Genomic DNA, 23655 nt, shown 5'->3' with positions numbered 1-23655 from the left:
TCTCTCGTAACTCACATTTCAAAACACCTTTTCTATCAGACTATATATGCCCCCCAAAATGCATTTCTTTCTCAAAATATGCATTTTCCAAATGTATTTTGGTACAGTATTTGAGGAAAGAACTGTGTCACAAACTTTGCAAAGTGTAAAAGCTAGTGGATCTCTTCCAACACTAAAATTCTATGATCCCATGATTCTACATTAGTAAGATAAGAAAGATCTGCATATTCCAGTGTCCAGAAGTTCACATGAAAATTTGCAAAGACTGAATTCCAGAGGGGGGGGAGGGAGGGAGGGGTGCTGAGCTGCACACTGGGCCTGCATTTAAAAGGGAGCAAACCTCTATTTATGCAGATTTCACAGGGTCCCATACACAAAGTCATACATAGGCTTGCTGGCTGTGGTCCAGTAGACATGTTACATTAAAACATAGTTTAAAACAAACCATGGTTTAATAGTAACGAACAGTGTGCTATTTCATGCTCCTTCAAGGGTCCCTATGGCATCCCTGCCATACTAAAGATGACAAGAGCGGCTGGGGAAACCCTGCCAGATGTGCTGGGTATAAATAATAAAAAGATATTATTATTATTATTATTATTATTATTATTATTATTATTATTATCTGGCTTGTTGTGTCATCCAAACCCAGGCTTGTGGTTCGTTTCTGTCCAAACAAATAATGAGCCATAAGTCATTAACTCACTGGAACTCAGTTCTGGCACCTCTCAGGTGGGCGCCATTGCCATTATAAGAGAGCGAGGGAGGCGTCTGAAGTGTACATGGGTCTCTACGAGGCGAGACACCGCGGTAACAGCAAGAGACTTTATTGTACCGACAGAACTGAACAAGGGCAAAGCAACTGCTTATATACATTTCTGAAGGCCTGGGCCACTCCCACTCTCAACGTGATTGGCTGTCTAAACCCCCCAAGCTGCAAAGAGCCAATACCAGCAGCCCACAGCCTAATAACTCTACGTGACTGGACATCATGTATCGAATCAGAACACAGGGGCTCAGAATCCTCAGTCCAGACTCAAGCTCAGGTGGGCACAGGCCACTGAATACATAGCAGCATTTCTAGAAAAATAGCACTGCGAGAATGTATGCACATGAAGACAAAATGCACCGGCATACAGCTCCTACTCCATCACTTCCCAGACAGCAAATGCTGCCTCAGCTATTCTATCGACTGGATCTTGAATGCCCTATTAAAGTTTTAAGCATGGTTGGCTTATTAATACACCCTTCTGGAAATCCAGTACAGTGGTACCTCGGGTTAAGTACTTAATTTGTTCCGGAGGTCTGTTCTTAACCTGAAACTGCTCTTAACCTGAAGCACCACTTTAGCTAATGGGGCCTCTTGCTGCCGCCACGCCGCTGGAGCCCGATTTCTGTTCTTATCCTGAAGCAAAGTTTTTAACCTGAAGCACTATTTCTGGGTTAGTGGAGTGTGTAACCTGAAGCGTATGTAACCTGAAGTGTATGTAACATGAGGTACCACTGTACAGGACAAAGTGCAACAAAAAGAAGGGTGGAGGGGGAGAATTCAGGTAATGAACTTTGGTTGTTGTTTTTTAAAAAGTGCTCCAACTAGTCAACCTTTCCGAAGCCCCATGACGCACCACCATATTATCTACAATAGGTAGTCACTCTAAGATTGAGGGGAGGGGAAGAAAAGGAGCCTGAATCAAATTGCGTTTTCCGGTTGCATTGCCCCTTTCTCATTATTTTCCCGTCCATTGTGAAACTATTGTGCTTGAGTAACACATTTATACACAGCTCCATTCAAATCAATGCACACTTGGGCTCTTATTGAGTATTTTGGCTCAAGTGCTATTGCTCAGGAGGTGTTTACAGCAATGTTCATTGTGCTCTCTCTAGCCCTGCCTATCAATCAAGCATGCAATAAAGCAAAGGTTTTTTGGGTTCTTTGTTTTTCAGAAAAGCAGAAGTGGGGAAGAAAACAGCCTTCCTGAATTTAACAGTTATTCACACTGAAATAGCATCAAGACAGGTACAAATGTATTTGGGTCAATGTAGCAGTTTTTCCCCTGCTTTTCTTTTTTTTTTAAGGAGGGAGAGAGAGAGAAAAAAAAATATGTGGAACAAATGTGAATCAGAGCAGTGCATTACCTGCCACAGCATCCAAATACAGAACATCGAGGCAGCATTAATCATGCTGCTACTTACAGTATAAGGGTGTGTTCATAGAAAAATAGGCAAAACCTCTGGTTTAATAGACTGCAAGGTTCCCCCATCCTACTTTCTTTTCACGGCACACTGTGCTACCGTCCTCAAATTAACTCTCTCTTTAAATACACACAAGCACAACCAAATCATATGCAAAAACTCCCCATCTCTGTTTTTAAGTGTGGAACGAAAACAGCTTCTCCTAACTATTGACCCTACTTGTAGGTCAAGGCAGAACTCTTCGGCAGTGTGAAAATGAGCAGGCCTCGGAAAACTCTATTCTAAGAAAGCTTAGCTCTCTAACTATCAAACGAAACTTCACTCCAAGTTCATATTGGTGGATGAAGGCAGCAGTGGGGTTAGAGAGGAGAAATGGAGGAGGAGGGGTGAGGCAAACTGCTTCCTCCAACCATGGTAAAATTAATATGAAACAATATTAAGGCCATATTCAAAGCTGAACCCAAAATTCTCTCCCTTATTCTTGGGCAGAGAAGTGATTTTTTTCTTTTTTTCTTTCTGGTAGAGGCGGGGAAAATAAATCTCTCCATGAGGATATTTGCCTGCAGTTTGGGAGGAAGAGAGCCTCAAGACTAAAATTCTCAGAGGACGTCTCAGAAAAGTATTTTCTGAGCAATCTCAGCCTAGCTCCATTTAAAAACCTTCCTGCCCGTCATAAGCTGCCACACACTAAAAAAGATCAGCTATATCCTGGCTTAAACTCCCTGCACACATTTTGAAGGCTTGCTACATATAATTAAAAAATATATCGCTCTCCATTTATCAGGGACCAGCGGTAAGTATATGAAAAGTGGGAACGTCAAAAGGAGACAATGAAATGTATCAATGGGCAGAAAGTAGCAATGTATTACTTGATTATGCCATATTAATGTATTATTTTAATGTGAGGAGGGACACAAGCAGCAGCCAGGACAGTTTTGAATTCCTTCACTAATTGTTCTTCATCATGAAAACTTGGAATGAGTGTTTTTGTTTCTCCTAGAGTTAGTTGCTCTGCTGTTGCATGCATATATATATATATATATATATATATATATATACACATCACATTAAAACCTTTTTTTCACAATATTCAATGTGGCTTACATGAGATTAAACAGGGTGTTCATGAGGCCTATCTGATTTAAGTCTGGTTCAAAGTTGACATAGGGTTGCCATATTTCAAGAAGTGAATATTCAACACTTTGGAGTTGGGTTGCCATACACCTGACATTTAAGCAATTTCCACCCAGGCACTGTTACAGATAGCTGAATCCCAGCTATGGCCAGGAAATTCTGGACATATGGCAACCCTAAGTTTGATAAAATATCCTAAAATGAGAGGCCAGAGAGCCTGCTGAGTGAGGTACACTGAACAGCACCCAGAAAGCAGAGGCAAAGGTGACAATCTTCCCCATTATGGGAAGATGTACTGCACTTCTGTTCAAATTATAGTGTGTTTTTCTAAATGTGCATCTATTCATATAAATTAACATATGCAAATCTCAGACCCTCCAAGTTTCACTATTTTCCAGAGACTGTTCCGGATTTACAGAAGCCGTTCTGGTTTCTGATTTGATCCCAGAATGCCCCAAGTTTCATTAGAACGTCCCTATTTCCATTGAAGTAATGTTGGAGGGTATGGAGTTATGTGATCCCCGGGACAAGGAGATAAGTTACTATATAACCTTTAGAAGGCATCTGTACAGGGGAAGTTTAAAATATTTTCTAATGCTTTCTGATGATTCTATATATGTTGAAAGCCTCCCAGAGTGGCTTTGGCAACCCAGTCAGATGGATGGGATATTATTATTATTATTATTATTATTATTATTATTATTATTAATTGAATAGGACATCCCTATTTTCATCAGAGAAATGCTGGAGGGTATGAAATCTCCATCCTCTTGTGTCTATGCTTCTGTGAATGAGGTGCTCTGAGAAACAATGCCCAAGGCTACCACCAATGATCTTCATGGCATGTCCAAGGTCACTAGAGATCCTCATTGATAAATGGGGATTTGAACCCTGGTCCTAATCCATCCCCAAAGAAAATTAGCACTCCACCTGTCAGGCTTTGGGGGAGCAGCTTCCTCCCTCCCTTCGGCTGTGGATATGCAGAACAAAGCAAAAATAGTTTCTTACCATTTAAAGAGATTTTCATAATCACAGCGAAAGGACGAAGAGTTCATTCTCAGAGTAAAGGTGCTCCCAGTTAAGGTTTACACCCACTTCCCCCTTCAGTCATCCGAGTCACGTCTTGCAACCTGATTTCGCAACCGCTTTGCTTTCTGTGCTGCCACCATATCTGCTCATCATGACCTTGGGCTGGGCGGATGGAGGCTTTCTCTCTCCCAGTTCATCTTCTCCTAGCTGTTCACTCCCCAGTTCTTCCCAACTTTTGTCTTCTGAGCTATGTCCCTCTGCGAATCAGTGTTCCAAATCAATACTGTCCCACTGCTCCTGATCAGGAGCAGGGGGAGGGGGGGCTCCCACCATTCCTCCTCAGTGCAGCCCCCCCTCAGCATGGTCCCTGACATCACCACAAATTGGGGACACGTGTAACTCAGTTTTACCCCTTCTATTTGATATCCCCTCCCTCCCTCGCCCTATAAGCAGAATGAAAAAGTAAGCACTTCATTCCCAACCCTCTCATTGTTTGTGTAACAACTGGAGAGGCTTCTTTTAGCCGCTCAAAAATGTGCACCATGACAACATTTTCAGACATCAATCTAGTGGGTTTTTTAATATATTGCAGACTTTAATTTATTAGTGCCCTGTCTTGATAATAATTCCAGCGGTGCACTCCTCTGAAAACATCCCACTTCCTTCAGCATTTATCAATTTTTCTTCTTCCAACGCTTGCTTTAATGACATATAAAATTATGGTTTTTATTACATGGCTTTATACCTGCTAAAGGAGGAAGCTGTGAGAAGGTTTAAATAACAAGGTTTGTTTTTCCCCTGGCCCACCCCCTCTTTCTGGCACATTAATGTGCTTCTGCACCTGGAAGCTGCACTAGATGTCTATTCAATCATGGGTTTTATATACAAGTTGGGCAGCTTTGTAGACCTTTAAAAGGGATGCAATGACTTGATCCTGCCTCCTGCACAGATCTACTTTCCAAAAAAGCTGCCTAGGCATTCCCTGAGGTCCTGTTCTACTTGTCTTTTGTCAGCCTGTGCTTTTCATCTGAAATTGTTTGGAAATCATGCTTTTAGTTGCTGCGCTCTTTCAGGCCGGCATTCATTATCTAGGGAGAGTGGCCAACTTTCTTCCTGGTTTATTTTTAAAGAACAAAATTGATACTTTATCCATCCTCCCCCCTTGGTATCTTACTGCATGCATTTTAGCCACTGCCTGAAAATAAATATTCTGTGATGAGCCAATATAAATAGTTTCGCTTCTCCCTCCCGCTGCCCACGGCAAAGCATTCCTTGGTCTATCTTCAGTGTTGCAACAACATAAGGCGGGGCTATGCAGATTAAAGAGGCAGGTTTATGTTCTCCTGGCCTGGCCTGCCCTTCTGTTGGCAAGCTCAGGCAGTAGACTGGATACACGTCTGCTGGCTGTTGGATGGGTTCTCCTACTCCACCCACCCACTTCCTAAATGGCCTCAGCCCAGTATACCTGAAGAAGCATCTCCCCCATCGTTCTGCCCGGACACTGAGGTCCAGCTCCGAGGGACTTTTGACGCTTCCCTCACTGCGAGAAGTGAGGTTACAGGGAACCAGGCAGAGGGCCTTCTCGGTAGTGGCACCTGCCCTGTGGAACGCCCTCCCACAAAATGTCAAGGAAATAATCAACTATCTTACTTTTAGATAAATAAATAAAATAATAATTTATTTTTTATTTATACCCCACCCTTCCTGGTTTAAAAACCGGGCTCAGGGCAGCTAACAGCAAATATAAAGCATTGATTAGAATGCAACTTTAAAACAGCTTAGAATACAACATAAAATGCAGCATCAATATTGATAAAATTCAGGGGTCATTTTTGGAATAAAAAACCCTAGTCAATGGACATTGAATGATCACCAGAGCTAACTGGCCAAGTTGGTCCTACTAGGGCCAGCAAGGAGGTGAGTGAATAAGAATTTAAATGTGGGGTCCCAGAAAGGGTTTCTTCATAGAAGAGGAAAGGGGAAAGGGAATAGAGGATCAGACTAATTCAAACTGAAGGCCAGGCTGAATACATAACTGTCAACTTTTCCCTTTTCTTGCGAGGAATCCTATTCGGAATAAGGGAATTTCCCTTAAAAAAATGGGAAACGTTGACAGCTATGGTGGAATAGCTCTGTTTTTCAGGACCTGCAGAAGGAGATCAAGTCCTGCAGGGCCCTAGTCTCATGGGACAGAGCATTCCACCACGTTGGGGCCATCACTGAAAAAGCCCTGGCCCTGGTGGAGGATGACATCTGAAGGCAACCCTGTTTAGGGAAGGTTTTTAATGCTTGATGCTTTATTGTGTTTTTAATATCTTGTAGGAAGACACCCAGAGTGGCTGGGGAAGCCCGGCCAGATGGGTGGGTATAAGTAATAAACTATTATTATTATTATTATTATTATTATTATTATTATTATTATTCCTAAATTGGCACTCAGGCCAATGACTGAACAAAGGGTCATTGATCCATCCAAGTCTCCATTTACATCCAGCTCCCCTGAAGGAAAGCCAAGTACAAAGGAAAAGCCATAAGAGGAAAAGGGAAACCTCAAACTTGTGAGGAGGACACTACCTTGGAAGACAGAGGAAAAGAATCCCAGCTAGTGTCAGAAAGCAAGAGGTGGAGGAAAACTGCAATGGGACCCTTGCCATGACAAGCCCAACCAAATGCCTTCCTACCAAAGGTGAGCCCTACTGAGCTACCTGGGCTGCAGCAGGACAGCCCAATGCAAGGGAACAGACACAGGCAGATGTTCTTCTCCATCTTCCAGGGTCCCCTGGTCCTTATATAATATTGTTGCTTTGCTTCAGGATGCATCCGTGTTTTAGAAAGTCACCCGAAAAATAAGAAGATGCTAAACAAGTTGCATTCAGGCACAGCGGATGCATAAAAGCAAAATTTCCTGCACCCTCTCTGATCCATAACTCAGTAATGTGGATCTGCCAGTTACATAAAATAACATTGTGTGTCTTATGTCAGAGTAACTCTATGTTAATAACTGCCCCATTTATCTGACAGACTTTTTTTGATGTCTACCAGGCAGTTTGGATGAATGAGGCTATTTGGATAATTAGGCTTTGAGTCACCACCAAAATGGAGACAAGCGCAAAGTCATCCATTTCCTTTGGAAATGTTGGAAAAATCACGCTGGAAAAACCCACAAAGATACAAAAAATTGAAGCATCTATAACCAAGCATAAATACCAGGAATGGAATTCTTTCAAGGTACTGTGATATTAAGTCTGAAATCTATGAGTAGGGGCAATGGGGACAAAATAAATGTGGCGCTATTACAGAAGAACATCAATAATGGTGAATGTCACTTTTGCTTATCAACGCACTGTGTTAGGAGGAGCTTCTGTTGGAAACACCAAAAATTAATGCCTCTCTCATCCAAGTATGAATGGAATACACTAAGGGAGTTCAGGAGCAAGCACAACATGCCCAAGGAAAGGAACATAATATACTGTAGCCAAGATGGCTCATGTATGGGAAGGTTAACCCAACCAACATGAGTCAAGCTAAATCTATCGCATTGGAACAAGAAGGTCCAGTCACTTTGAAAAATCCCATTCTGCCTACAGTTTTTTAGACAAGGCTGGGGTCAACAGTGGAGAGATCAGCGGCCCACATTCATCAGTCAACCTGCTTTCTCATTTTAGGGCTGCCATACATCCGGGTTATCCCGGACACATCTGGGAATAAGGCTGTCAAAACGGCGTCTGGGTGGATTTTTGCTGAATTGACAAAATGTCCGGGGAAACCCTGACATATGGCAAGTAGAGCAATAAAGAAAAGCTTTAAAAATCCCTAAAAAGTGACAAAACTTTGGGGGGGGGTTTGGGGGGCAGATATTCAAGCTCAACAACTTTTTCTGGATTTTCACTTTGGGGAATATGGCAAGCTTACATTTGGTAGTCTCATTAAACACTGCCAGACCTACCTCTCATATCAAATCCCCTTTGGTGTTCTTCCACAAACCCACACCTTCTAGGGAGCTACTACTTCAGCCCTTTGTTGCCATCCTAAGACCATCTGAAGGCAGCCCTGTATTGGGAAGTTTTTTAATGTTTAATGTTTTATTATGCTTTTATATATGTTGGATGCCACCCAGAGCGGCTGGGACAACCCAGTCAGATGCTTGGGGTAGTAGTAGTAGTAGTTTTTATTGTTGTTTTTGTTATTCAAATCAGTGATTTGCACAGTACTCCAGCTGCAAACCAAGGTCCCCATTCAATCCTTGGCATCTCAACTGAAGGTACATTTTTTCACCTTTGGTGGACATGCCCAAAGATTAAGGCCTTCTGGGAAATGATCTATAATGAAATGAAAAAGGTATATAAATATACCTTCCTTAAGAAACCAGAGGCCTTTCTTCTGGGCATGGTTGGCCAATTGGTGTTAAAGAAAGATAGAACTTTTTTTATGTATGCAACAACAGCAGCAAGAATACTCATCGCGAAGTACTGGAAGACGCAAGATCTACCCACTCTGGAAGAATGGCAGATGAAGGTGATAGACTATATGGGACTGGCAGAAATGACCGGCAGAATCCGAGACCAGGGAAAAGAGACGGTGGAGGAAGATTGGAAGAAATTCAAAGACTATCTGCAGAGGCATTATAAAATTAATGGACATTAGTGTGATGTTGGATAAAAATTAAGTGGTTACCAGCTGTAATGTAGAGGTTGAGCAATAAGTTACTATAAGTTATAACAAGTTATAATAAGGATTTGCTGAATTAAGAATTTGAACGGGAATACAAAAGGGGGAGGTGAGAGGAGGTCTGGGAAATAAGTTAATGGAAATGAGTAATGGAAACTACATTTGTTTTAACTGTTCTTTTTTGCTTTTGTATTTTTGAGTTTTTATTATTTCTTTTTTGTGTATGTTTATTTTTTGTATTAATTGGAAACTTTAATAAATATCATTAAAAACAAAAACAATCCTTGGCATCTCAAAGGAAGGGATGGGAATTTCTCTGCACTGAACTCATGGAGTGCCACCACCAGTTGGCGCAGTTTGGTCTACAAAGACCAAAGGTTTGGCTTACAATTAAGTAGCTTCCTGGATTCCAAAATGGCCAATATGCCCTGAATGCAGGAAGTGAAAGTCCACAGCAGGCTTGCTGCTAAAACAATGTATAGCTGGACACACCCATCATTCTTCTCAGCCTATCCCAAATGATAAGAACGTTGAGAGGGCAGACAGTGAACCTGGCCCATGGGTGAACTTGTGAATGGAGCAATGGAAGAATGGTTAATAACCTGGCCCCACTCATCAGCGAGGAAGTGTACAATGCAAACATAACGCCCAGTTCTAGCCTGAAGAGAATGCCTTCCCCATTTCTGAGCATGCCGTCTACAAGAGCAACTTCCGTAAGTTACTCACCACCCCTCTGTCAGAAGAAGCACAAACAGCCTGAGCGCATTCAAGCAAAAGCAGAACACCTTTAAGTCCCATAAATTTAAACAGGAGTCCGATTCATATCCATGAATGTACCAGCAAATGTGACATGAATTTCTGATGAAAAGAAGGAGATGAGCCATCTTAACTTGTGGATATTTGACCACAATTAAATCTCACTATATACAGCGGTCCTGCTCGTGTACAACTGCACATGGCTGCACCATGAAATGCTTACTTTCAGACAATACCGGCTTAAGATCTCAGTATTTGGCCTGGGGAAGGGATTACTTGTACATCTAACCAATGAGGAATTTATCAGCCCATGGCGGAAAACTATGGCCAGAAAAGCCACCTCGATTGGACTGTCACCATCCCTTTTGTATCAACTGGGCTACGATACCGCCCTTGTATCCCTGAAGTAAAGGCTTTGGGACATCTCACATAGCGACCTGTGATCCAGATCCAATGTAATCTGTGGCCCGATTGCAGTTGGAATCCAAAATGGGCACAACTTTCAGTTATCCTCATACCATAGGAATTTGTCCATACCCACCTTTCGGCGTTTATTTACCAAAGCTAGATTAAATGTATTTCCATCGGAAGTTCTAAATGGTAGACTGAGAGGCATCTCCTACCAGAACAGGCTCTGTTGATGTTCTCAGGATGAACCATATCCTACTGCATTGTGGGCAGTAGGAGCAAGCAAGGTATCAACTGATCAAACCCTTACTAGCAAATTTGCTGGGGAAATGTGAAGCCTCCCATATTAAATGCCTTCTGGAGGATAGGTCAAATGATATTACACTGACCATGGCAAAGTTTCTTTCGGCGGTCGCAAGAAACAAAGACCATCATGCTCAAAACGACTACCTTGGTCTCTTTCACCTGCTGTTTGGTTGTTTTAACTGTATCCTGTTTTGAAACTATTTTGTGGGTATATGGACCGCAATAAAGATATTTATTTATTTATTTATTTACTTTCAGACAGATTGTGCTCACAACTTATAAAAAGACCCAGAAAGATGCATCAGTATATTTGCAATGCATATTTTTAAAAGTACCAACATGGCAATACCCTGTAATCAAAGTGTTTGACACAGCCACATTTAAAGCCATAATCTTTCTTCTTGATTTTTCTGTGAAATCCCTCCACCTCATGGTTTGGGAAGACTACGTTAGTCACGGGAGAAAAATCCTGGAACTATTATGGGTTCGTTGAGAATGTAATAACAATAAATAAAACCATCTGTGCCACAAGAGCTCTAGTAACAGTAGATGGAGATAGAGTCCTTGCTGAATCATGAATAATACAAATTCCGACCAAGTGTAATGCAGCCCTCCACATATCTCCAAAAACAAACCAGCTCTTCATCATTAGGCTGGAGTTTGACAAAAATGCAGAGGATCAGATCATCTGAACAATACAGGGTGGTACAAAACAACTATCCAACACGCCTAACTGCAATGTGGCAAGTGATGTCAGCAGGTTCCAGTGGTGGAAAAACAGAATTAATAAAAGCATTCCTACCTCCATCTCCAGATCCAGAACCTGCATCTGTAAGAGGGAGAGAAAAAAAGGGGTTGTGGTTATATAGATGTATGAACACCGGGATAATTTGTATGTATGTGCAGCCACATCCTGCTTAGTTAAAATGCGCTGTAGCAAATTGTGCTTTTTTTATGCCATTCCTCTGTCAATTAGAGAGATCTATGCTAAATGTTTCATGTGAACTTTCTGTTTGATGCTGGAAAGTTCCTTTTAAGATTCTACAGGTGTTCCTGCTCTAAATCCTCAGTTTACTGCACCAAGGCTGGCAACGTTACTGTGTTTCCTGACAAATTTTCCATTTTCTTCTGTAAAGTATTTGTGGGATGGGCGCTCTGTTTTTATTTTTCGAACGCAAGGTTTTGAAAGAAAGGAGAACCAAATCTACATTTGGCTGTGAGAGTCGCGGGGTACGATCCACACCAGGGGTCAGCAAACTTTTTCAGCAGGGGAGGCGGTCCACTGTCCCTCAGATCTTGTGGGGGGGCCAGACTATATTTTTTGGGGGGGGGATGAACGAATTCCTATGCCCCAGAAACAACCCAGAGATGCATTTTAAATAAAAGCACACCTTCTACTCATGTAAAAACACCAGGCAGGCCTCACAAATAACTCAAAGATGCATTTTAAATAAAAGCACACCTTCTACTCATGTAAAAACATGCTGATTCCCAGACTGTCTGCGGGCTGGATTTAGAAGGCGATTGGGCCAGATCCGGCCCCCGGGCCTTAGTTTGCTTACCAATGTTCCACACAACCCATGGGTGAGATCTCTATCCCTGCTCCCTCACAGACCCCATGCAGACAGGCCCTGACCATCTAAAATCTCCCTGTGCTGCCATGAAACTGGTCTCAGCAACCACAGCCGTTTCTGAAGTGATGAGGAAGCAGCATCTACAGCTGGATCTGACCAGGATGTTCTGTGCCTGTTTCAAACAACAATGCAGGAACACTAGATCATTTTGCTGCCTGATCCACTGCTGGAAGGTTTTTTTTGTGTTTTTTTAAAAATAGCACAGCATATGCTTGTTCTCGGCATTTATATACCACCCAATTAACCATGTCCTCTGGGCAATTCGCAAATTAAAACCAATAAAATACAAAATACAATCAATGGGCAACTAAAACGCTCATTAAGCAAGCAGCAGAGCTGTGGGAATGCCAGCGTAGCGTCATTGTGGATTGCAGTGTCACATGAATCAGGCGAAACATTTGGATCTGTAGACATCGTCACCTTTGGACCTTTGGTACATTTCCACATCAGTAAGGCTGGTCACCAAGGAGGTTTAAATTCCAAAATAATATTCCCAAATGCCAGAGTGGTGCATGCTGTAGTTATCTCCTGCTTGGACTACTGCCATGTGCTCTACGTGGGGATACCTTTGAAGGTGACCTGGAAACTACAACTAATCCAGAATGCGGCAAATAGACTGGTGACTGGGAGCGGCTGCCGAGACCATATAACACCAGTCTTGAAAGACCTACATTGGCTCCTAGGACGTTTCCGAGCACAATTCAAAGTGTTGGTGCTGACCTTGAAAGCCCTAAATGGCCTTGGTCCAGTATACCTGAAGGAGCGTCTCCACCCCCATCATTCAGCCCGGACACAGAGGTCCAGCTCTGAGGGCCTTCTGGCGGTTCCTGCACTGCGAGAAGCAAAATTACAGGGAACCAGGCAGAGGGCCTTCTCGGTAGTGGCACCCGCCCTGTGGAACGCCCTGCCATCAGATGTCAAAGAAATAAACAACTATCTGACGTTTAGAAGACATCTGAAGGCAGCCCTGTTTAGGGAAGTTTTTAATGACTGATGTTTTAATAAAATAAAAAAATTCCTTCCAGTAGCACCTTAAAGACCAACTGAGTTAGTTCTAGGTATGAGCTTTCGTGTGCACGCACACTTCTTCAGATACGTATCTGAAGAAGTGTGCATGCACACAAAAGCTCATACCTAGAACTAACTCAGTTGGTCTTTAAGGTGCTACTGGAAGGAATTTTTTTATTTTGTTTTGACCATGGCAGACCAACACGGCTACCTATCTGTAACTGATGTTTTAATGTATTTTTAATCTTTTGTTGGAAGCCGCATAGAGTGGCTGGGGAAACCCAGCCAGATGGGCGGGATATAGATATTATTATTATTATTATTATTATTATTATTATTATTATTATCCTGGCAAATTGATACTATAGGATTGGTACAAGGGAAGTGACATGTGTAGCTCTGAGTCAGAGCATCTGCCTTTTCTCAGGTTCAGTCCTTGACATCTGCAGGTCAGGCTGAGAGACGCTGAAACCCTGGACAGCTGCTGCCATTCAGGGCAGATCTACAGTCTTAGCAGCCGGGCGGGGGGCATATTTGTGCGCTGGGGGGGGGGAGTTAGACCTTGAGGGTGGTCACACCAGCCCCAGCCCTCACCACCGACTGAGCCGTGGCAGTCTGTGCCATTAGCAAGTTTTGGATGTGAAACACAAGAGCAGTGAAGTACAACATCCCTAGAGTGGACATAAAAGGAGCTGTCTGGACCAGCCAATCGAAACTTCCTGTTTCTTCTAGGCTGTTACAGACTTCCTCTGCATGTGACTAGAGTCAGGCGTGAACTCACCTGCCCAGGTAACAAAAGAACAGGACGGGTCAGCCATCTCTCTCTCTGACCACAATTCATCGAAGAAGCAATGTCTGCTTAGCCTAAGATGCTTTCTTGGCTTGCAGCCAAGAGAGGACAAAGGAGCTGTCTCCTTATGGGATAGTTTCCAGGTGTATATTACTTTTCTAACTTAAGTCAACCTTCTGGGATATAACTGTGAACAGAATGTGTGAGTTATCTCTTTTTACACTTTTATAGAAGACTGTCTTGTGTCTATCTTTTTATGAGGGACTAAATGAGGAATTGGGACGTGGGTGGCACTGTCGGTTAAACCACAGAGCCTAGGACTTGCCAATCAGAAGGTCGGCGGTTCGAATCCCCACGACGGAGTGAGTTCCCGTTGCTTGGTCCCTGCTCCTGCCAACCTAGCAGTTTGAAAGCACATGAAAGTGCAAGCAGATAAATAGGTACCGCTCCGGTGGGAAGGTAAATGGCATTTCTGTGTGCTGCTCTGGTTCACCAGAAGCAGCTTAGTTATGCTGGCCACATGACCTGGAAGCTGTACGCTGGCTCCCTCGGCCAATAAAGCGAGATGAGCGCCGCAACCCCAGAGTTAGCCACGACTGGACCTAATGGTCAGGGGTCCCTTTACCTTTAAGTGGGGAATTACCAAAAGGAAAATGTATTTTAGAGGCTTTAGCGAGCCTGAGCAAACGCATCCGCTGTGCAAATTTAAAAAGGGGAATGTTACTCTGCTAAATTGTAGAACTTGTTAACCCAAGTTGGAAAGGATATAATCAAACAATATATCCTCTCCTGTATCCCTGAACGTTCCCACACAAGTTAGGCGAAGTCAGGGGAGGGAGAAAGAGGCTCGCTGTGGCCCCACAAGGAGGGCAACGCTGTGGACTGTGGCACCCCGTTCGTGAAGGAGGCAGCTGCCAGAACCTCTTGCCTCTCCTTGGTGGTTGGTAGCAGCAGTGCCGTTGCCCTCACCCTTGCTCTCAGCCAGCCCAGGTGTGGGACATACACACGCATCCCTTCTCTGGCATTGGCTTGGCTTGCCTCCTCATGGCTCCAGCTTCAATAAGGGAGCCAAGTTACACCCCCTCATGCCCAATCAAAAATTTGCACCCGGGGCCACGGCTCCCCTGGGCTTCCCCATCCTATACCCCCAGGATAGACAGCCCTGAGCAAGATAGACCAGCTCCCTGTGTTACCAAAGACTCTGGGCAAAAGGCAATCAGTTAATATCTATGCTTGGATGCCTAGTCAATAAAAGCACTTGGTTAAGTAGCCCTGTAATTAAACTTGAAAACTACATTATTACTTGGAGGGATATAGTTCAAAAGGAAATTCCAGCTGCAGTTGCATACATGCTTGCCCGGGAGTAAGTCCCGTTGAATTCAACAGCGCTTACTTCTGAGTAGCCAAGTATCGGACCGCACTGCTACTCTTTAAAAGGAAAGTGCTTGATGCATCTGAACAGAAAGCAGGCAAAGCTACACAGAGGCAGAGATTTGGTTCGCAAAGGCTCCTCAGTGTCACTGGCAGTTAGGAAGGGAAACGGAGAGCTTGCAAAACACAAAATTGGGATTCTACTTGAATGCTGAGAGTCAGAATCCCAATTTATCTACAGTCAGATCTGGTTAATCTAGATCAGTTTGCAAACCTCCATCATCATTTCGATTTTCTTTTTAAATCTTCATTTTAAATGAAGCCGTGATGCTCTTCAAATTGCAATTGCGGCTTGCAATTAGAAACAAAACAGAAACCCGGTGTGTGTCTAAACAAAAGATGAGCCCACAAACAATTTCTTTCTTTCTTTTGCACAATTGCTTGCTTTGCAGATAAGTAAGCCTCAGAAATTGGACTCTCTCTCTCTTTTTTTACCATATTATCGCAAACTGCAAAAGGCAAATGGGGCCTCTCGTGCGACTCTGTCCTGCTTTCTATGATGACAAACAAGATTATCTTCCCTCACACACACATTCCTCTGAGCCAAAAGGTCTCTAGGATAAACCCTCCTATTCATTATTTTGCCGCCTAAGGAAAGTAAGTATTAACTTTTGTAGCGGGCCTTTTTCGCTCTCTGCGGGGCTCTCTGAAACGCCACAAAATTGCAAGAGCCATACAAATCTAACACCATGAGACAAGATGGCTATCACACCGTAGTGAGGGAGCTTCTGCTCGTGATGGCATCTCACTCCTATCCTTCCAGCTACTTTAAGAACGTTATTTGACCACTTAACACCATCTTGCAAGTCCCCCATTCCTTCTCTTATGGTCCCTTTAGGGCAGGGCTTCCCAAACTTGGGTCTCCAGCTATTTTTGGACTACAATTCCCAGCATCCCTGATCACTGGTCCTGCTGGCTGGGGATGACATTGGCAGCACTGTAACTTATGTGAATGGTTCCAGGGCAGCTTGCAAGGCTGGGGCTACCAGCAGAGCCAATCTGCATCTGTGCCCCAGTCCCTTCCAGATAAACTGAGGCAACACCATTCAATTGCCAAATATATATTGGATGAGAGCTAACATAGCATGAGTGGGTGTCCACTCACACAACTGGGCTTCTTCCCTCCAACCCATCATGCACACCCCGAAAATCTTTTTTTTTTTTTAAATAATATTTATTAGAAATTTCCAATTACAAAAAAAATAAAAAGAACAAAACATCCCAATTTAAAATCTTATTTTCAGTAGCATCTTTCCAGGACTTCCCCTCCCCTCCCCCTCTTGTATTCCAATTTTTACAAATAAATTCAGCAAATTTTTATCCCAGATTATGAACTTATTATCATTAGCCCAGTTTTAAAAATATTTTCCCATCCCCTAAAATCGACCTGTTCCCTTCCGCGCGTTCCCTCCTTTAATATACAATACAGATTAAAATAATCAAATATAATTAATTAAAATAAAATTGTAAAAATATGATTAAGATAATCAAATATAACTTTACACCCTTTGGATTCCAAATTTCCCTCCCCCCTTTCCCGGTTGCGTTCCTAATGTTCATCAACGTCTGATATCTTCCTGGAGCTCCCACATCTATCTAGGCCCTAGTCCTTTACCAGTCATCTTTAATTTCGAATGTCCAATCTTGGAAGGAGTCTATCTCAAAAAGGCCCATTTCTTCCACCCAGATTTTTATATTTAGGAGTAAAAACTCCAATTTTATTTCTTAGACTTTTCAAATCTGGATGTCCCAAATGTTCCCACTTCCAACTTTATCCAATTCTTGTTGTTCTTGTTGTTCTTGTTAATCCCTCTCCGAAAATCTGCTTTGCAGCAAATCTGCAAGTGGCTAGAGGTCCATTGTTCAAGCAGATTTCCATTGCACAAGCAGGCAGATATAATTGGATGTTTTCTATTGGGTAGTGCAACTCTCGCTCTTCCTCATTGGTCATGTGTCAGAAGTAGTGGCGAAGCTTCATGCTCTGGCACTGGGGGGGGGGGGGCAGGCAGGGGTGGGGCTGGCATGTGTCCCGGGGTTTGGTGTGTGTCCTGGGGGGGTGGCAGCTGTGGGGGGGCAGCTGTGATGGCAGCCTGGGGGTCACGCAGCTGGGGGTGGTGCACTCCCGCCGCACTCCTCTTCCTCCGCCAGTGGTCAGAAGCAGGTCAGAACACCCCGAAAGCTCATCTCGCAGGCCGCACATTCTAGGGTTGTCATATTTTGAAGAGCAAAAAAGAGGACACATTTGCCAACTTCCACTTTTAACATCGCTACGATGATGCTACCCATGAAAAAGAGGACACGTCCTGAGAAAAGAGGATATATGGCAACCCTAAAATGAAAACATAGTTCCCAGGTTCTGAAATGGTTTGCTGCAAGGTGGAAACAACAACAAAACCCCAACTGTAGCTGTCATTATATGTTGTACCAAGCTTTCAATTACTGGAATGAATCAGGCAGCAATGCAAAACAACTGTTCGCGACGACACACAGCCTGTTAGATTTGGCTTAAGATAATATGCCGTACAGAGCCTGCTAGACCTACCAGTGGCACACGATCCTTCTGACGCCACAAGGATTTCGCTTTGTTGCTTGCAGGCAGCCTGTCTCAAGTAGCACTCGTTCTGATAGGTGTCGCCGTTGGAGCCGCACACAGGCACAAAGTCACTGTTACACTGATGAGCAGAAAAAGACAGAACGAAACAAATTTAGGGTTGTGTTATAACCATCATCATCATCATCATCATCATCATCATCTATTACTTATATCCCACCCATCTGGCTGCATTTCCCCAGCCACTCTGAGTGGCTTCCAACAGGATATTAAAAATGCAATAAAACACCAAACATTAAAAACTTCCCTAAACAGGGCTGCCTTCAGATGTCTTCTAAAAGTCAGATAGTTGTTTATTTCCTTGACATCTGACGGGAGGGTGTTCCACAGGAAGGGTGCCATTACCGAGAAGGCCCTCTGCCTGGTTCCCTGTAACCTCACTTCTCACAATGAGGGAACCACCATAAGGTCCTCGGCGTTTGACCTCAGTGTCAGGGTTGAACGATGGGGGTGGAGACGCTCCTTCAGGTATACTGGACCAAGGCTGTTTAGGGCTTTAAAGGTCAGCACCAACACTTAAAGGTCAGCACCAACACTTCTGTGCTCAGAAACGTACTGGGAACCAATGTAGGTCTTTCAGGACCAGTGTAATATGGTATCGGCGGCCACTCCCAGTCACCAGTCTAGCTGCTGCATTCTGGATTAGTTGTAGTTTCCAGATCACCTTCAAAGGTAGCCCCACGTAGAGCACATTGCAGTAGTCCAAGCAGGAGATAACTAGAGCATGCACCACTCTGGTGAGACAGTGCTGGCAGGAAGGGTCTCAGCTTGCGTACCAGATGGAGCTGGTAGACAGTTGCGCTGGACACAGAAATGACCTGTGCCTCCGTGTACAGCTGTGAGTCCAAAATGACTCCCAGGCTGCGCACCTGGGGCTTCAGGGGCACAGTTACCCCATTCAGGAAGTCCTCTACACCAGCCCACCATGTTAATTTAATCTGTGTATCTTGTCCCTCTAATAAGCCCCCAAGTGATTTCTAGGGTTGCCATACATCCAGGGAAACCCAGACAAGTCCTCTTTTGTGGGGCCAACATACCCATCTGGGAGGATTTTTCACCTTTTAAAGGAAATGTCTTGGGTGGCTGTTTGTTGGATTCACCTTGCATGCCTCTACTTCTGTCTCAGACTGGCAGCGGCTTGGGCTGCCCTCTTTTTTTGCTCTTCAAGATATGGCAACCCTAGATTTACAAGCAAGTAAAACTGAGACATCACCTTGCCAACAAAGGTCTGTATAGTTAAAGCTATGGTTTTCCCAGTAGGGATGTATGGAAGTGAGAGCTGGACCATAAAGAAGGCTGATTGCTGAAGAATTGATGCTTTTGAATTATGGTGCTGCCTTCCCCTCTGTCCCCGGAGATTGCGGGGCAGGCAACAGGGAGAAGCAATCTTCTCCCCAACGTCCCTTGCTTTAAACAGGTCCAGGGACAGAGGGGAAGGCGCGCGGCACTTCCCCTCTGTCCCCGGACGGTCTCCATAGGAACGCATTGATTGATTTTCAATGCATTCCTATGGGAAACCAAGCTTCGCAAGACGAAAAACTCACAAGGCACCACTGTATACAAAACGAAGTTCCCAGCAGGCTGTGCTGGAAGTAAACAGGCATGTGACACACAACAGTCATGCCTGTTCCTTTTAAGGGGGAACGGAACTATATCCTAACAAGGACCCCCCAAAAATAAAAATGAGGACAAGGTTGGCACTAGGTGAGTCTCCTTGGAAAGAGGATTTCATAAATGAGGAGATACTGCAGAGAAGACCTGTTCTGCCATAGCCACAAGAGGTCCCAGAGGGTGGCAACATTTGAATGGGTCTTTCTGCATTGGCTCTCCATTTGTGAAATGCTCTCCCCAGAGAAACTCACCTGGTGCCTTCATTACATACTTTTAGGCGGCGATTGAAAACATTTCTCTTCAACAAAGTTATCCGCTGATTAACATTCTATGGCTATTTAAAATGTATTTGTGAAAGGGGTTGTTAGTTTGTTTTATTACGTATTTTGTATTATTTTTTTTCCCTGTTGTGAACCATCTTGGAATCTTCGGATGAATAATAAAATTAATAAATCATCATCATAGTTATCAGGTTTTATTAAAACAGACCCAATACAAACTAGAAAAGAGAATAAGGCCTGTCACAATGGTTCCTTATTGCCTGTTTGACCAATTCCAAACTGGGGAGACACACTGAAGAATGGCTAGGCAGGATCTGCTCCACATGCTGCCACAGGAAAATTACCAACATACATAGCATGGAACACACTTAAAAACTCTTCTCTGGGGCTTATATCTCAGTTTAATTAAACTTGACTTAGAATTGTGGTTTAAGATCCTGGTTTACAAATTGGCATTAATATATAGTTCTCCACTGTGGCTGTAATGACTAACCGTGTTTTAATTAAACCAGGTTGTAAATACCGAGGAAGAAGGAGGAATGACCACATAATCCCATCTCTTATTTCCAGCTGCTGAACTATAATTTGGCAAGCTGGGAACCATAGCTGTCAATGTTATCCTTGTTTTAAAGGAAAATTCCCTTATTCCAAATAAGATTCCTCACAAGAAAAGGGAAAAGTTGACAGCTATGCTGGGAATGCAGCACCCAAACAAGGCCATTGAGTAGAACTGAGTGGAAAGAGGGCAGATAAAGGACTTGGGAACACAAATTTCCAGGCTGCAAACTGGCAGCTCTATTGAAAAAGGGCCATGTGACCCCAAATTTTGTTGTTGTTGTTTAGTCGTTTAGTCGTGTCCGACTCTTCGTGACCCCATGGACCAGAGCACGCCAGGCACTCCTGTCTTCCACTGCCTCCTGCAGTTTGGTCAAACTCATGCTAGTAGCTTTGAGAACACTGTCCCACCATCTCGCCCTCTGCCATCCCCTTCTCCTTGTGCCCTCCATCTCAGGGTCTTTTCCAGGGAGTCTTCTCTTCTCATGAGGTGGCCAAAGTATTGGAGTCTCAGCTTCAGGATCTGTCCTTCCAGTGAGCACTCAGGGCTGATTTCCTTCAGAATGGATAGGTTTGATCTTCTGGATGTCTGGCAACCCTAATTTTCCCCTTATATGCAGCATTGTAACTCAGTGGAGCTGACTTGACCCTGTTTCTTAGCTTCCACACAGAGCCAGATGTATTACGTCCATTGTTATTCATATCATAGCAAAGCCACGTGGATCTGAACAGAGCACCTGCAGTCAATGATTAATCCACATTGTATCTGCCCACCTGAAATTCCAGCTAAGCCATAGTTCCACTGTAATCTATCAGTCTTCTCTTCCTCTGTCAGAAGAAAGGGACAGCTTCGCCCCCCCACCCACTTCCACCCCTTGTTCACTTTAATAAAAATAATTCCATTTTGTAATGAAAATTAAGCAACCTACAGGGTGCAGTTATCACAAGATAATCACACTCGGCGGCATTAGAGATACTTGGCTGTGGCCCGTACCTGATAATTATGCCAGGGATGTGATTATCTCATGATTACTGTACTCCTGATATGCCTCATTGTTTAATTAGAACAAATGTAATGATCAAGATTATTATTTACAAATGATCACCTCTGCTTAAAAACCAGTAAAAAAAAAAAGTCACACTGCCAATTAGCTCTTCTGTCTTGAAATATCTCACGATATGCTAATGCACATGACACACCAGAGGAAACGGAGATCTATAAAGATGCCAAACTTCAAAATATGCCTCAGCTATGGACAGTTGTTTCGTGTTGATTAACATGTTGGGTGAGATACAAAGGTTTATCTTGATTGGACGTTACGCACAGAGACGTGGCCAGGGATATGATGATTACTTGGCCAAACTGAAATGTCACTTTGCCCAAGAGAGGAAACATCTCCCACTTGCCAAAATGTTAATCAGACTCATCAGCGCTTCTTTGACTTTTACAATCACGCCTCCAATATTCTTTTCTCCAAACAGACCGAGCCCTTCCACGAAGACCGAAGGCTGTTTCTGCTGAGCCAGTGGTTTTCAGAAAGAGTCTATGTTGATGTGTCTGCTTAAACAGCCCTGATCTAATGTGATGGCCTCCAGCTGTTGTTGGATTCCAATTTCCATCAGCCCAAACCAGGATCCAGGATTATGGGAGTTGTGGATGGCCACAGGTGTCCCGTCCTTGCTTTAGAATGACCTTTGTGACCTAGAGGGGTGTAGTAGTTTGAGCCAGAACTGGGACGACCCAAGTTCAAATCCCTATGTAGATATAAGGCTTTGCTGGGTGACCTTGGGCCAAACTCTCAGCTTAACCTACTTTACAGAATTGTTGTGAGGATAAAATTAGTAGTGTGGGAGAACACAGTGTGGTACCTATTTATCTACTTGCACTGGCGTGCTTTCAAACTGCTAGGTTGGCAGGAGCTGGGACAGAGCAACGGGAGCTCATCCCGTCATGGGGATTCGAACCACCAACCTTCTGATCGGCAAGCCCAAGAGGCTCAGTGGTTTAGACCACAGCGCCACCTGTGTCCCACTGGGCCAATCTCTCAGCTTAACCTATTTTACAGAGTTGTTGTGAGGATAAAATTGGGAGCAGGGTAGAACACAGTGCGCAGCCTAGAGTTGCCTCCAGGAAACGAGGGATCTATAAATGTAACAAACCAATATGCTTTAATGCCAGCCACTGAAACACTGCAAAGAATGTTATAGAGAGAATGCTCAGTTCATGTGCGGCCATAGTTGGGCATCACTACTGCTGTGTGTGAAATGCCTGGTACATGAGATCTTTCTGGGAGGGTTGGTAGCTCTTACCAAGTTTTCCCATTAAGGAGCCCCTGAGCTGCTTCCAAGAAACCCTCCCCTCCTCCAGGGCTCCAAAAACACTTTGAATAGTCATCTTCCATCCACCCAGAAGATTTAAGGGGGCCTGTTGGTTTTCAAATTGCCTGCATGATGAATGCATTGCAAAGCTGAAGTGTATCTAAAAGGAGAGGTGCCAGACTTCATACAAAGCCTGCGGGGTGGCGGGCGGGGGATTCTAACAGAGCTGGAGGGCAAATTGGCAGAATCTGCCAATGCAATTAACGTAGCCTGTAGGGATTTGATGCCTTCAAAAGCAAAGGATCAAAATCTCAGCTGTCCCCTGGATATAAGGAGAAAGCAGCACAGACTATCAAGAACATGCAACTGGGCATATGCAGAAGGCTGCAGGCCAATTGTTGCCTGCCACATGCAACCTGATGCAAGTTCTGCAATAACATCTAACAAGGCAGGTGGATACCCCAAACACTCTTGTTTGAAATGCAAAGCGGCACAGGGCTTGCAGAGTGTTGTGAGTGCACCCCTCAAAGTAGGGCAGCGTTGGCCGGCTGGGGTCCCCAGTGCACACCCAGGAATTGCAACCCAGAACCTCTGGAGGGCACTAGGTTGGTGAAGCCTGCTCTATGTCTATGAACTTGTCCTCCCCCTGGAGAAGAGCAACACCTACCAGACATGTCCTTATTGTTACGATATGGATGCAATGCAGCTGCAAACTGCTAGCTTGAAAAGTAAACATGATGGGAATGTTGGGACTGCCCGTGGGAAACAGAGGGACAGTCATTTCACAGTGCGAAGCACCGGAATTAGCTCAGAGTGTAATATGAGCTCTTCCGTTTGTTCCCATCCAGGAAGTGTTTGTCACTAGACTGCTGGAACTTGAAGAGAGCAGTCACGTTTTTTGTAATGCTGCAAAGACAGAAA

The 23655-nt window shown here is 43.9% G+C and overlaps 1 protein-coding gene across 1 annotated transcript in view; it reads right to left on the bottom strand.

Moving 5' to 3' along the window:
• TMEFF2 (transmembrane protein with EGF like and two follistatin like domains 2) overlaps positions 1–23655 on the bottom strand; it is a 264410-nt gene that overhangs the window by 211173 nt on the left and 29582 nt on the right. The window contains exons 3-4 of the mRNA XM_081848622.1: positions 17900–18029; positions 11297–11323 (exon numbers count right to left, since the gene is read on the bottom strand). Coding sequence (XP_081704748.1) covers positions 11297–11323; positions 17900–18029 — 157 coding nt within the window. The remainder of the gene's footprint in view (positions 1–11296; positions 11324–17899; positions 18030–23655) is intronic.

Source organism: Podarcis erhardii, assembly GCF_964252035.2.
Source record: "Podarcis erhardii genome assembly, chromosome: 1".
Taxonomy (NCBI): domain Eukaryota; kingdom Metazoa; phylum Chordata; class Lepidosauria; order Squamata; family Lacertidae; genus Podarcis; species Podarcis erhardii.
Note: the sequence above shows the minus strand (reverse complement) of the source record. Positions and strands in the feature narration are given on the sequence as shown.